We start from the raw sequence: 14876 nt of genomic DNA, 5'->3' as shown, positions 1-14876 counted from the left end.
ATGGAAAAATTTCTTGAAAGTCATATCAAGTAGATACTTCTTAAACTTGTATGTGCATTTGAATTACTAAGGAAATTGTTTGTTTGTAGTGCTGACGATCAAATCCAGGGCCTTGCTTATGCTAGACAAGTACCCTGCCACTGAGCTAACTACATATCCAGCCCCTTAAGGAAAATTTTTAGAAGTACAGGTTCCTAAGCCTACTGAACTTGCGGTTCTATATTTTTAAAAGGCTTCCTGCGTAGTAATGGCCAGTTAAACCAGTACCATATTGAAGAAGGCATTTGAAAGTTATTGAAATAGAGAACCAATTATAGGAAAACACATTTGATTAATGCATTTATTGAATATACAACATTTTCCTTTTTTTAATATTTATTTTTTAGCTGTAGATGGACACAATACCTTTATTTTACTTATTTATTTTTATCTTTGTCCATTTTATTTCAGAAACTTAAGACTCATAGTGTCCTTTGAAGATTTTCTACATTTTTAATTAGAAACATAGATACCATTATTAGAATGTACATATTTTTTCCATTGTTACCTATAGCCTGGAGATCTTTGGCCTCGTATTTCAAAGAGGGAAAAGATCTTTAAAAAATCCTCTACAAAATAGAAAATGCCATGATTTTCTTCCTCATTAGAGTCATTTGAAACTCTACTTTCAGGAGGAATTGTTTTCATATCTTATTTGCTGATTAGATAATTGTGTACTTTTGTCAGACCCGAGAGTGTGTGGAGCAGTTACATCTGGAAGACCGGGTTCTCTGCCTCCATAGTAGATGGCGAATTCTTTATGCTGGACTGGCAAATGGTACTGTGGTGACCTTCAACATAAAGGTTAGTAGTTGGGGGAAGAAAATGGTGTTTTCTCTTGCCATTTGAAAATAGAATGAGTGTGTACAGGAAGAAGTAATAGGCAGGCATTTCCATTTTCTGTTGGGGAAATAGCAGAACTAGCCACTACTTAAAAACTGTTGTCTTCTGATGTAAATGAAATAAGATCCCCTCTTCTGTCTGTTTAGACTCAAAGGTGCCAGGACCAAAATATAACTCTGCTAAGTTAAACCATGTCTGAAGATTTGGGGCCAAATAATGAGTCACAGGTTAAACCAGTCTATTTCATTTTAAGAATGATACCATAAGAAATGAATCTGAACTCCTTCACATATGACATTGGTGTGATTTGGAACTGATGTAGGGTTTCATGAGGATGACCTTTTCATTAAAGTGAACTCATCAGAGTTTTGCCTTAATGCCCATGCGGCCTTATTATTTACTAACGCAGAGATAAACTCATTTGTTGAGCAAGCCTTTATTGAATATCTGGTATTTGCTAGGCTCTCAGTAAGGTTTATGGAATTCTTAAGGACATCTGTGTTTTGCTAAGGTTATTGGACTTCATTTTGTTGGCTTTAAAATGTGAGAAACAAGATCCAATTTATATTAAAAAAGTCACTGGGGAGTTGATGAGATTGGGAAGGACTGGTATTAGTAGAAGCAAGGAGATCATTTAGGAGACTTTATAATGGAAGTTGACTTGAAAGGTTAGACTAAGGGTTAAGAGAAGGAAGTGGATGAAAGATGTAGTCTATAAGATGGAATTTGTTAGTCTTACAACTAAGGTTGCTTTTATTTTATATAACGGTGACTTATTTTTCAGAACAATAAACAGCTTGAAATCTTTGAATGCCATGGCCCTCGGGCAGTCAGCTGTCTTGCCACAGCTCAGGAAGGCGCCCGAAAGTTGCTGGTTGTGGGATCTTATGACTGTACAATCAGTGTACGTGACGCACGGAACGGACTGCTCCTCAGAACTCTGGAGGGCCATAGCAAGACCATTCTTTGCATGAAGGCAAGTATAGTATAAAAGACAAGATTTGTCTTGCACAAATAGAGTTTCAAATTTTCTCTGTTGTCTAATACATTTAGAATACAGCTACTTTGAAAAGAGCAAGGAAGTAACCCTTTTCTTTATGCCTGGTTCACCAAATGAAATGCTCATTTTTAATATATTAACTGAGAGACAATAATTAAGAGTATTTGGGCTGGGGTTATAGCTCAGTGGCAGAGCACTTACCTTGCACATAGAGGCACTGGGTTCAGTCTTCAACACTATGTAAAAATAAGTAAACAAAATAAAGATATTGTGTCCATGTATAACTAAAAACTATTTAAAAAGAAATTAAGAGTATTTTGCCAGGCACAGTGGTGCATGCCTGTAATTCCAGCAGCTCGGGAGGCTGAGACAGGAGGGTTGCAGGTTCAAATCCAGCCTCAGCAACTTAGCAATTCAGTGAGACCCTGTCCCTAAATAAAATACAAAATAGAACTGGGGATGTGGCTCAGTGGTTCAGTGCCCCTGAGTTCAATCCCGAGTACTGTCCCCCACCAAAAAATAAAAGTATTTTATTGTAGAAGGTGGCTATACTATAAGAGCTTCTTAATCAGTCCAGAGAGCTAATAAACTTGGCAGTTCTTGTCAGTTCGTCAGTTCATAGTGATTTATAGTGATGGAGCAAAAGTTTCAGTTGAGAAAATTTGTCTTGGAATCATTATTTTTTATTTTTTTATTCTTAAGCTTTAGGTGGACACAGTATCTTTATTTTACATTTATGTGGCGCTGAGGATCGAATCCAGTGTCTTGTGCATGCTAGGTGAGCACTCTACTACTGAGCCACAACCCCAATCATTGGAATCATTATTTTATACCTGGTTCATGCTCAGCTCAAAGTAGAATAGAAATTAGATCACCAGTGTTATAAATTAACAGAGGAAACTGAGAACTTTGTACAGAATCTAACTCATTGAGGTTTTTTTCTCTTTAAGGTGGTGAATGATCTTGTGTTCAGTGGCTCCAGTGATCAGTCAGTTCATGCTCACAACATTCATGTAAGCCAAGTTGATGTAGTCTAAGGAAATCTTTCATAAAATGGTGGTTAAAGCTTGAAGTTTCCTCAGCCCTCTTGCAATTTAAATTAAGCCCTTTATTCAGTGAAAAAATTAATAGTAATTCTTATGTATATGCTCTTGGATAATATTGAGCAATCCAGAAATCCTGACTTTGTCAAAATTTTTAGTAGGAGACAGACTCAAGGTTTTGTTTGAATGCCTCATTTAAGCAAATTAAATGGAGCAGCTGAGGCTCTTAGAAAGTGGATGTGTTATATAGTTTAAAATAGAACAAATTAAAACCGCTGAAAGACTGTACTTACGTCCTAAAGGCAGCTCTGAAGCTGCCTTTGATTTTTTAAAAATTGATTTTACTATTTCTTATTATCAATTCCTCTTTTGAGGAGTGGGACTTAATAAGAAGACTGTCATGAGGTTGTGTTAGAATACTACTGGTTCTTCTAGTTAGTACTTTAGATGCAATTTTAAACCTCCCAAAGGCCTACAGGGACTGTTTATTAAGCACAAGGTAAGTTCTTGGTCTATAAACTGGGGCATAATCCTACTTGATGGATTTGTCCAGATTCAGTGAAATTATAAAAGTAAAAGTACAGGCAGAATATCCCTTATCTGAAATGCTTGTGTCCAGAAGTATTGCAAATTTTTTTTCAGATTTTGGAATATTTCCATAAGATATTTTGGGACTGGACCAAAGTCTATACATGGAATTTATTTATATTTCATATGTGAATAGCCTGAAGGTAATTTTATTGTTTTGTTTTTGACTGATCTGTCACAGGAGGTCAGATATGGAATTTTTCACTTGCAGTGTCATTTCTGCACTCAGAAATTTTGGGATTTCATATTTTTGGATTAGAGATGTTCAACTTGTACTTCAAAAACTGTAGATAGAATTGTGGCCCTTCCCTTTCTATAACATTAGGTTCTATCAGAATACATTGCATGTATTTTATATAGGTAACAAATGCCTGTGGAAGCACTTCAGCTTTTAAAATTAGAACAGATGCATGGGTTTACAGATAACCTCAGAATTATGCCTCTTAGAATTATAGAATCATTAATCTCAAAAGTAGAAAGGAATCTTAAAAATCAGTCTAGTGACTGTTATTTTTCTTCTGATGTAGACTGGTGAACTTGTACGGATCTATAAAGGTCACAATCATGCAGTGACTGTGGTGAATATCCTAGGAAAAGTGATGGTGACTGCTTGCTTGGATAAGTTTGTTCGTGTCTATGAATTACAGGTAAAATTTAGATTCAGTATTTTGGCTTGAATGGTTTGGGGAGGTTGTCTTTTGGGATTAGTGTTGATTTTTGATACTGCATTTTTTTTTTTTACAAACACTCTAAATAATTATGAAACTGGACCACACTCTGACAGACACTACTCTGAGATACTTGGTGAGAGGTGCATGGGTGTCAAAATGTAAATGGTTTCTAGAGGGCAACCTCAGTCTCTTTTTTAAGAGTTCTCTTTTAACAGTTCTTGTGTGCAATTTTGAGACTTTGATTTTAAAGAAATTGGTTTTACTACTTATCATCAACTCCTCTTATTAAGTAGGACTTAATAAGGAGACTGCCATTAGGTTCTGTTAGAATACTTCTGGTTCTTCTAGTTAGTGCCTGAGATACAATTTTAAGCCTCTCAAGGCCTGCAGGGACTGTTTATTAAGCACAAGGTAAAAATAACCTTATTACCATGTTTTTCTTTCTAAGTCCCATGATCGACTGCAAGTTTATGGAGGACACAAAGACATGATTATGTGTATGACCATCCATAAAAGCATGGTGAGTATTATTTGCCTCATTAGAAGTTTGCCTTTGAATGTGTTTACGTGACATTCTACATACTGATAATATGTTACTACTTGTCACTTCCCAAAGTGACATCGGTTTCTGTATGCCTCATTATTGAATGTCTGTTTATCTCTTGGCATAATAATAGTGAGAAATAACACAGCAACATTGTTGAATATTCATTTTTGTTTATAGTGAAAATAATTACAGTAAAAATCTAAGACCATCCTTCACTAGAAGATATATTTAAGATGCTTTTAAAAATTGAGTGGTGCTTTTTCCAAAGACATTATGATCTGAACAGAACTCTGAAGTGGAGTCAGGAGATTTGGCCAGTGTGACATAGTTATAGCAGACCTAAAAGTAGAAGCTAATAGGGCTGGAGTTGTGGCTTAGCGGTAGAATGCTCACCTAGCACGTGCGAGGCCTTGGGTTCTATCCTCAGCACCACATAAAAATAAATAAATAGAATAAAGATATTATATCCAACCACAAATATATTTCTTTTTTTTTTTTTTTTTTTTTTTAAGTGGAAGCTAATTCTCTTAAACCTGCTAAACCTTCATATATTTTATTTTGGTCTAAATTGTGGGGTTGAGCCAGGATGGATATTTTTCAAACTCAGAGTTTTGAAAGAGTATTGAACCCTTTCCTGCAATGAATTGAAAGAGTATTTTTCAAAGAGTATTGAACCCTTTCCTGCAATGAAATGCAGATGCCTAATAAGCAACACCAGTTAGAAACCAGAGATAACTGGGTTGAAGAATAAGTAGGTGTTGCCAGGTGTGGTGCTGCATGCCTGTAATCCCAGCAGCTCAGAAGGCTAAGGCAGGAGGATTGTGAGTTCACAGCCAGCCTCAGCAATTTAGTGAACCCTAAGCAACTCAGCAAGACCCTGTCTCTAAATAAAATATTAAAAAGGGCTGGGAATGTGGCTCAGTGGTTAACCACCCCTGGGTTCAAAAAAAAAAAAAAAAAAGGTGAATGCCCTCTGAGTCTTGCCAGGCTTGCTCTCAGCCACAGTCCCAAGAGTGGCTCCCATTCTAGTACTCTGGAACTTATTTTGCTTTAGGTTTGTATTTTCTTTTAACTCTTATTTTTTTTTAAGAGAGAGAGAGAGAGAAATTTTTTTAATATTTATCTTTTAGTTTTCGGCGGACACAACATCTTTGTTTGTATGTGGTGCTGAGGATCGAACCCAGGCTGCACGCATGCCAGGCGAGCACGCTACCACTTGAGCCATATCCCCAGCCCCAATTTTTTTTTTTTTTAATTAGGTGTAGATGGACACAGCACAATGCCTTTATTTTTATGTGGTGCTGAGGATCAAACCCAGGTCCCGCCCATGCTAGGCGAGCACTCTACAGCTGAGCCACAATCCCAACCCCGTCTTTTAACTCTTATTTTAAAGGTGTTTTGTAGTTGTTTCTTTGGGTATATTTTGATCCAGTGTTATAAATCTCTTTCTCTAGATTTATACTGGCTGTTATGATGGCAGTATTCAGGCTGTGAGACTAAATCTGATGCAGAATTACCGCTGTTGGGTAAGCATTGAAATTGTTCCTGTCACCGGACCTAGGAATTGCTTAACCCTAGGCTAGTTTATAGATTTTCATTATCATTAGTATAGCATTTTTGTATTTGAGCATCTACTTTTTGCCTTTTACTGTAGGACAAGGAAGCTATTTTAAGAATCATACATAAAATGCTTATACTTCTTTAATGAAAAGTCTTTCAAGATTAGATAATATCAACTATATCAAAAGTATATGAAGTAAAAGCAGAAGTGGTTTTTTGTGGGTTTTTTTTTTTTTTCCTTTTTGTGACCTGTCCCTCTACTACACATACTTCTAGGGATTATAAATGTTTAATGGCTTGGTTTATATCCTCATTGGTTTCTGAGGAATAAATAAAAATTTGTAGTCTTAAAGTTATAAACCTCAGTTCACCAACCTAAATTTTATTTCGGTAAAGGGGCCAATGATTAGCCCTTAAAACTTATTTTACATTTGACTTTAGGCTTATCCACAGCCTAATTACTTTTCAGCTTTTTTATGTATTGCTGTCTTTTTCTATTTTGCCAGTGAAGGTAAGCAAAATCTAGTACAATAAGATCCAGAGGTGGTGGTACACACATGTAATCCCAGCAGATCGGGTGGCTAAGGCAGAAGGACACAAGTTCAATGCCAGCTTTAGCAACTTAGTTAGATTAATCTCAGAATAAAAAATAAATAAGACTTGGGGATGTGCCTCAGTGGTTAAGCATCCTAGGTTTAATTCCTTGTATAAAAAAATATATATAGGGGCTGGGATTGTAGCTCAGTGGTAGAGCGCTCGCCTAGCACATGTGAGGCCCTGGGTTCGATCCTCAGCACCACATAAAAATAAATAAATAAAATAAAGGCATTGTGTCCAACTACACCTAAAAAATAAATACTTTAAAAAACATATATGTGTGTGTCTATGTATATATATGTGTGTGTGTGTGTATGTATATATATATGTATATGTACGTGTATGTGTGTTTCTGAGTGTGTGTGTGTATATATATGGTGGGATGGAATAGTCTAACAATGGGAAATCTAAAAATTTGCATTACTTTTTAGAAATAAATTGTTAGATTAGAGCTATAAGGTTTATTACAAACAAGTTACAGGGAAAATGCCAAGCCAGTTTTTATGCTTTTCTGACTAATAATGAAAATGAGCCACATTTACAAGTAAAGTTACACTTTTTTAAAAAAAAAGTAGGTAATAAGGGGCTGGGGATGTGGCTCAGTGGTAGAGTGCTCACCTAGCATGCATGAGGCACTGGGTTTGATCCTCGGCACCATATAAAAACAAAACGTGTTCACCTAAAACTAAAAATACATAAATAATTTTTTTAAGTAGGTAAAGATTATGATTCAAATGATAAAACGTTGTGAGAAAAGTCAGGCTTCCATAACAACAAATATTTCCACAAATGTAGTTTTCTTTATAAGACATTTTTATTTCCAAGTTTACAAGTCATCAGTTCTTAGGATTATTAAACATATCCCCTTTAGTATTACAGGAAAATTATTTACCTTTTGTAATAAATAGTCTAAGATCAAAATTCTGTTTTATGATGGCAGGGTCAAGACTATGATTTGAACTGAATTTATGCTTGTTCATTTATATATATTTGCTAATTTTTTCCCTAACAAGATGTAATGGCTACTTTAGTGTTTTATCTTCTCAAAATACCAAAGTATCAAAAGACTTCTCAGTCCTTCGGGGTCCTAATTATATTGATAATTTGGTTGCCTCTGGCCCTGCTATGTTTGTAGCCAAAAATAAAAAATAAGGGGTGTACATTTTGCTTCCGTAGTATTTATGGGATAAAACAAGGGATGTTGTGATCATATGTTTACTGTGTTCTTTCTGTTTTTTGTTGTTTTGGGGTGTTTTGTTTTGTTTTTTACTGTGCTTTTCTTTACCTAGTCTCCTCATTCTTTTCCTTTGCAGTGGCATGGTTGCTCTCTGATATTTGGTGTTATAGATCATTTAAAACAACATTTGCTGACTGATCACACTAATCCGAACTTTCAGACTCTGAAATGTCGCTGGAAGAACTGTGATGCTTTTTTCACTGCTAGGAAAGGATCCAAGCAGGTACATGAGTGGGATTCAAGGTTAACTGGAGCAGAGGCTGGCAAATCTTTACTTTATTGAAATTATGGACACTCTTAATAAATAGGAGGAGGGCTGAAGAATTTCTTTTTATTATTCAGAGACTTGGGGAATAATTCAATGAGATTTTCAAAGTAATTATGTAGGTTTTGAGAAAGAGCTTAGGGGAATGTTTTCAGATGTTTCAAATCAATAACAGAATTTCCTGTGTTAGGACAAGAACTCCTTTTTTTTTTTTTTTTAAGAGAGAATTTTTTAATATTTATTTTTAGTTTTCGGTGGACACAACATCTTTATTTTTATGTGGTGCTGAGGATCGAACCCAGCGCCCCATGCATGCCAGGCGAGCACATTACCACTTGAGCCACATCCCCAGCCCCCAGGACAAGAACTCTTTAACACAAGAGTTTTTTTAAGTCCATAAGTGCATACTTTCATATAAATTAGCAAAGTGCCAGCTCCTAACTGCCTTCAGGTATGAATCCCATATAAAACCTATTTTATATAATGGCTTAACTTGGCTTTGGCTTTCTTCTGTTCTATCACCAGCTTGTCTCTCATAGCCCTTCTCCCTTTTCCTCAGGATGCTGCAGGACACATTGAACGACATGCTGAAGATGACAGCAAAATTGATTCATGAAGTTTTTTTGCCTCCCATGTTGGGAAGTCATTACATTAGTAGTTGAACTGTTTTCACATAGGCCCCTCACACTAGCCACTGTCTTCCTTTCTCCGGTGAAATGGGGAAGGAGAAAGTGGGTTAGCAGTCAGGCTAACAACTAGCATAAGTCTGGGCAGCTCTGTGGGTTGATAGAGTACACTTCAAGTTCATGCTGGAGGGTTTAAACAGTCAAACAGATTTTAAGGAACCATCCTCTGTGACTGCATGACATTTAGTGATTTATGCTGCTACCATTCTTCAGATGTTCATTAAATCCAGATCTTAGTTGGTTACCTAGTTTGACCCTAATCATACAAACATATTTTGTTGATTTCAGTTTGTGATTTCAAGTGTATGTTCTTATGATGGTTTAGACCTGTAGTCAGGCTTTTAAATACGTTTTGTTCAAATGGTAGGTTTTCAGGATTAGTTTTAATTTCTCCAGTTAAAACAACTGGATATTTAAATTGTAAGCAAATCATTTCCTTTCTTAAAAATTATGTGCAGTGTGTTTCACTATTCACCCGCTTTGTAGATGGACAGAACTGACTTTAAATGCTAACGGACACACAGATTTTTTATAAATAGCTAGAATAACTGCTCTGTTCACTATTTTAGAAATTCAAATGTTTAAGTCCCATTATGTAACTCCTTTCAAGTTGCTTTCCCTAGTGAACTTCAGTGCAAATTTTGATAAAGTGCTCAGTGTGAAGAAACGTGCCAACCTAATGTCTGTCTACTTTTCTGTTTTGCTGTTAGACCTGGGTGCTGCTCACTGCTACAGATATTTTCAGGCTGTTTGAACTGGAGGTGTATATTTGTCTCCCCAAATTTCTGACTCTCCAAACTTCTTGTGGGTTTGAAACCTTTTGGTTTACTTTATTGCCTACCCCCATCTCTTACTGTTGAACCCAGACTGATGGCAAATCAAGTATTCCTTTGGACTCACAGAGTGATTTCAACCCAACTGCAGCACCCAAGATGGGAGAGTTAGAATAAAGCATCTGGATATAATTTTTAGGGCCTCAGGCAGGCTTATTAGAGACTTATTTCTGAAGCCAGTGTCTTTACTTTCACTTCCCTGCTAGCTGGGAGAGGAGAGGATTATGGTGAAAGGAAAGGCTGTGTCCATTGGAAACATCCAAATTACCAAAGACTTAGTGGAACTGCTTTGTTTCTAGATTTTCTCTAGACTCTTACCAGTAAAGCTATACATACATTACTTTCTAACCTTTTGTTTCTGAATTCTCAAAACTCAGATTCTTCAGAGAGGCCAAGAAAAGGAGAGGGAGGAACCCTGTTCACTTACTGAGCTACAGGGTGTGTGACACCTACAGTTTCTTAGGATTGCCAGCATCCAAGTTTATCCCCTGTTAGTGCACATGTCTTTGAGTATCCTTCCCCCAAGTTCCAGAGCAGGGGCTTCCCCAGGGGCTCATAGACAGGTGCAAGAGGGGCTGAAACTCCCCTGAAATTGTATACAAGACTAAGAATGTGGTTTTTTTTCCAGGAAAGGTTCTAGTGGTTGTTACTGGATCTAGAAAATGTTAAGAACTAATGTAGGAGCTACTACCAGATAATGGATGGCTCCACAAGCTATTTCTGTGCTTGTGAGTGGAAAACTCTTGTTAACCACATATTTAGGTTTGCATGATGCTGTATAGAGAACAGAGAAGATCCTCTTGATAAAGTATATTTGCACTGTTTCTGTGTGGGATTAATAGCTTTTCCTGCCTCTCACCTCCATTTCCTGTAAGGGTAACGAGAGAAACCACACTGTTCCGAGCTTGGAAATAGTAATTTCCAGGAAAGTCATTTTGGATTTGTTGCTAAACCTGGTCTTTTTCTCTGAACTGCAGTGACTGTATTTCCACATTGGCAGGGCAGTGTGCTAAGAAAGCCTGGTGCATAGGTGCTCTGTTCTGCCCAAGGATGTGTCTGAAACAACCATGGTGGAACTTTTGTATAGCAGGAAAGGGGAATGTAAAGTGTTGGGCAGTCAAGGGGAACTTTTGAGGGTATTGCAGACTGGTAGGATAGGTAAGAAGTGTGATTTGGATTTAACTTGGTAGACTCATGTGCATGTATCTGCCTCTGGATATGCATGTGTGAAAGTTCCTTTGTATGCATATATATGGGTGGGCACCTGTGCTTGTGGTATTTTTTATTTCACAAAAGATTTCTTTGAAAAAGTGGTAGTAATGTGTTCATTTCAAGAACATGTGATATTCTAACATCAGGTTCAAGTGTTATCTAGAATGAACTGTCTAGCCCTCTGTTGAGAAATAAAGGGACCATAAGCATTTCAGTTGTTTATGGTTGTGTTATCACCTTTAAGCGCCTTAAGTTATGCAAAACTTCCGCTGTTTTTTAAGTTCTCCATGATATTGTTACAGCTGTCGCTTCTTTCCCCTTACAGAAGAGCTGTGGCTCAGGGTCTGTGCTGATTCTGCTGTTTAGAGGCTTCAAGAGGAAGGACATAGTTTAACAACCTGACAGAACAGGCACGTTTCTTATAAGTAATTGGAGGCCATTTGTAGAATGTGATTTTTAATTGTTTGTGCCTATTCTAACAGCTCAGAGCCAAGAAAACCATAAATTATTTTAGAAAGGCTGTTGAAGATCTTTCTCCTATTAAAGATGTATATGCCCTTGAGCTGCTCCAGCACCCTTGGTTTCAGATTTTTTAAATATTGAATATGGATAAGAATGAAACACTTGACTGCTAAAATGTTTACTAGCATATGCTAATGTTTTAATGGCAGTTCTGATAAAATATCAGTCACTTCAAATTTTATGCAAAAGTTTAATTAAATTCAAAATATATTTTGGCATATTCCTCAGTTACAAAACAGTGGAAACAAAAATAGCGAAGAGTTATCTTGACCTGATGTTATTCAAATTTGAGAGCAAGTCATTACTTTTACACTCCTTCTTTGGTGGGAAAAAATTCTAAGAATTAGAAGTTGAGTGTTTAGCTCATTACCTACATACAGTTTATAGACAAAACTGTTTCTGCTTAAGTGATTATTTGCTTAATAAAAGTTTCATTTTGTTCTTTTTTCTGAACAACTTTAGTGACTTAGGCATGTGGCCAGTTTGGTGGGAGTAGAGGAATGGCATGGTATTTTTAATGGAAGAGAATTCATTGGAAAAGACTGAAGTATATTGTAAAGTTGGATTTGGACAGCCTGTACACTCTGGTTTGCTCAAATAATTGCAGTTTACGTAGGCTTTCTTCTAAATTTTGATTCTGTTACCTAAAGGAGAGCTCCTAGCATTATTATGAAGGCTGCACCTGCCACTTTTATAAAACAGTGGTTTTATCCCTGCCACAAGACAGTAGGACTCTCAGGGTTTAAGAGAAGAGATCTTATGGGTAGGAAAGAGGCTGTGATGGAGGCAATTTGGGCTGTGAGTTCCATTCAAGTGGATGAGGAATCCTCATTTATACCAGACCTACTGTTATAGACACCAGCTTCTAACTTCACCTTCAACCTAACTATGACCTGCTGGGTCATATAGTGACTGAAGTTTCCCAGAGTTACTCTAAATTTAAGATAGTACACCAGTGAATTGGGTACAGAGGGGGTCAAGAAAGGCTGTTGAAGATCTTTCTCCTGTTAAAGATAAATATATGCCCTAGAGCTGCTCCAGCACCCTTGGTTTCAGATTTTTAAAATATTGAATATGGATAAGAATGAAATACTTGACCGCAGAAATGTTTATAAGCAAATAGCCTAGTCTTCTTACGTTTTGGTATAAAGCTGTGAACTTCATAACTTTGTAAAGCAAGATATAAAGCAAATACAAGAGGAAAATAAAGTAATTTTTACTAATCAGCTGTTTACTTTTGTTACCTTGTCTGCGTATTCATAGTCAACCCTTTCATGTTGGCTAGAGAAAAGGGAAATTAGGTGGAAAACACAAGATGCTTATATCATACTACCACTAATATATATCCCCCCTTGGTCTTTCCCACAAATATTATTCTTAATTTTTACTTTTACATCTTATGTCAAAATTTATCCTAGATAGAATTATAAAATGCTTAAGATTTTTACACCTAAATACATTGAAATAGTGAGGGAAAAAATCACATTAAAATTACATTTAATATATGGTTTCATAATTATGTACAACATACAGTTCAGTGATAGGGCATGAGGCCCTGAATTCAAGCTGTAGCACTGTTCCCATCCCAAAATTTTACATAATATGTTCTTTATTTTTTATGTCATACTCCAGCTATTCCCCTTCTTCATTATATGTATTAGAACTATCTGAGTGATTCCTATGCTCAAGAAATTTTAATAGCCAGGCATAAGGGCTCATGCCTGTAATCCTAGTGGCTTGGGAGGCTGAGGCAGGAAGATCAAGAGTTCAAAGCCAGTCTCAGCATCTTAGTGAGGCACTAAGCAACTCAGTGAGATCCTGTCTCTAAAATATATTTTTTTTAAAGGCCAGGGATGTAGCTCAGTGGTAAAGTGCCCCTAAGTTCAATCCCTAGTAACAAAACAAAAAAAGCAATATATGACTCCCCCCTCCCCCCGGGATGAAAAAAAGTGCAAGGGGCACTTTACCACTAGGCTTTTTATTTTTTGAGATAGGGCCTAAGTTGCTGAGGCTGGCTTTGAACTTGCAGTCTTGCCTCAGCCTCCCAAATCACTGGGATTACAGGCGTGCACCAATGTGCCTAGCAATGACTTAAGTAGGGCTTGAGGTTTTGTGTTTGTGTTTTCCATTTTCTATTCTGAGACTAGGGCTTTCTGTAGGTGACTGAGGGCATAATTAGAATGCATTCAGCCCTGCTGATCTACACACAACAAAACAGTGGAACCAGCTGTACACGTGCCTTTATTTAGATCAGTTTTTTTTTTTTTTTTTTCCAGAATGCAGCCAAACATGTGTCTGAAAACCCAAAGTATCCAACCCTATTCCACTGGATCAGTTTACCCCAGAGAGGCCCATTCTAAACAGGCAGACCCAAGTGCAAGTTTGGTTACTGTCCCATGGATGGGAGAGTATAAATGTGAGAGGGCTCCAGCACGAGTGAGTGGCAAGTGCAATTGGCAGATGCTTCTGAAAAAGCCTTAGTGCAAGCTAAGGGGGTAGCATTTGCCTCAGAACTGAGGCAGCTCAGAATCAGCCAACCTTGGATAGGTAGGCTATACAGCTGAGGCAGACACTTGCCTTCATGTGGCAAAGGAACAAAGTTGTTTTCCCAAGGGTCAGGCTAGACATGACAGATCAAGACAGTATAGAGCAAAGTGGAGGCGGAACACGACCAAAGGGGTGCCTGGAAGCATGCTGATGCAGCTACTGGATCCTTTGAGGTAAATGACTCTAGCTATACTGGGTGAAATTGAAATCCTGAGTGATCTTGCATGGCCTTGGATGAGGCCAGCCTGGTTCAAGCATACATAGTGAGCTGTAGCCACTGAAAGAAGAAGTCCCAAGATCAGAATGTAGACAAGAAAAGGAAACCCCAGCCCTAGGAATCTTATGGGATGGGGGCAAAGGAACAGACCAGAAAGGTAACATGTTTTCCAACATAAAATTATTTGGGAAGCTGAGGCCCCTTGTGAGCCTCTGCTAAGTATATGTGTCCTGTGGACTACCTTTCCCACCAGGCTTCCTTCCTGTCCCATCCCTCCACTACCATTTGGAAGTGAGGAGCAGAGTGGGTCCATTTCTGCCTCATTTACTGCCAACCTTGAATTTTTTTAAACATTTAAAGAATATTTTTAGTTATAGATGGACACAATACCTTTATTTTTATGGGGTGCTGGGGATTAAACCCAGGGCCTCACAAGTGCTAAGCAGGCACTCTACCACTGAGCTACCAC

At 37.4% G+C, this 14876-nt stretch overlaps 2 protein-coding genes across 8 annotated transcripts in view; one reads left to right on the top strand and one right to left on the bottom strand.

Moving 5' to 3' along the window:
* Znf106 (zinc finger protein 106) overlaps positions 1–12869 on the top strand; it is a 66498-nt gene extending 53629 nt beyond the window's left edge. For all 4 annotated transcript variants that reach the window (XM_026390466.2, XM_026390458.2, XM_077799458.1 and 1 more), the window contains 8 exons: positions 727–843; positions 1667–1858; positions 2833–2895; positions 4041–4160; positions 4633–4704; positions 6186–6257; positions 8202–8348; positions 8950–12869. In XM_026390466.2, coding sequence (XP_026246251.2) covers positions 727–843; positions 1667–1858; positions 2833–2895; positions 4041–4160; positions 4633–4704; positions 6186–6257; positions 8202–8348; positions 8950–9006 — 840 coding nt within the window. In that variant the 3' untranslated portion in view covers positions 9007–12869. The remainder of the gene's footprint in view (positions 1–726; positions 844–1666; positions 1859–2832; positions 2896–4040; positions 4161–4632; positions 4705–6185; positions 6258–8201; positions 8349–8949) is intronic.
* Positions 12870–13865: 996 nt separating this feature from the next.
* Capn3 (calpain 3) overlaps positions 13866–14876 on the bottom strand; it is a 43307-nt gene continuing 42296 nt past the window's right edge. For 2 of the 4 annotated variants that reach the window (XM_077799459.1, XM_077799460.1), the window contains one exon: positions 13866–14467. In XM_077799459.1, the coding sequence (XP_077655585.1) occupies positions 14259–14467 (209 nt within the window). In that variant the 3' untranslated portion in view covers positions 13866–14258. The remainder of the gene's footprint in view (positions 14468–14876) is intronic. The other 2 variants (XM_026392812.2, XM_026392818.2) reach the window with 1 other exon arrangement.

The sequence above is a fragment of the Urocitellus parryii genome, chromosome 6 (genome assembly GCF_045843805.1).
Source record: "Urocitellus parryii isolate mUroPar1 chromosome 6, mUroPar1.hap1, whole genome shotgun sequence".
Lineage (NCBI taxonomy): Eukaryota > Metazoa > Chordata > Mammalia > Rodentia > Sciuridae > Urocitellus > Urocitellus parryii.
The sequence above is the reverse complement of the archived record's forward strand: the minus strand, read 5'-3'. Positions and strand labels throughout refer to the sequence as shown.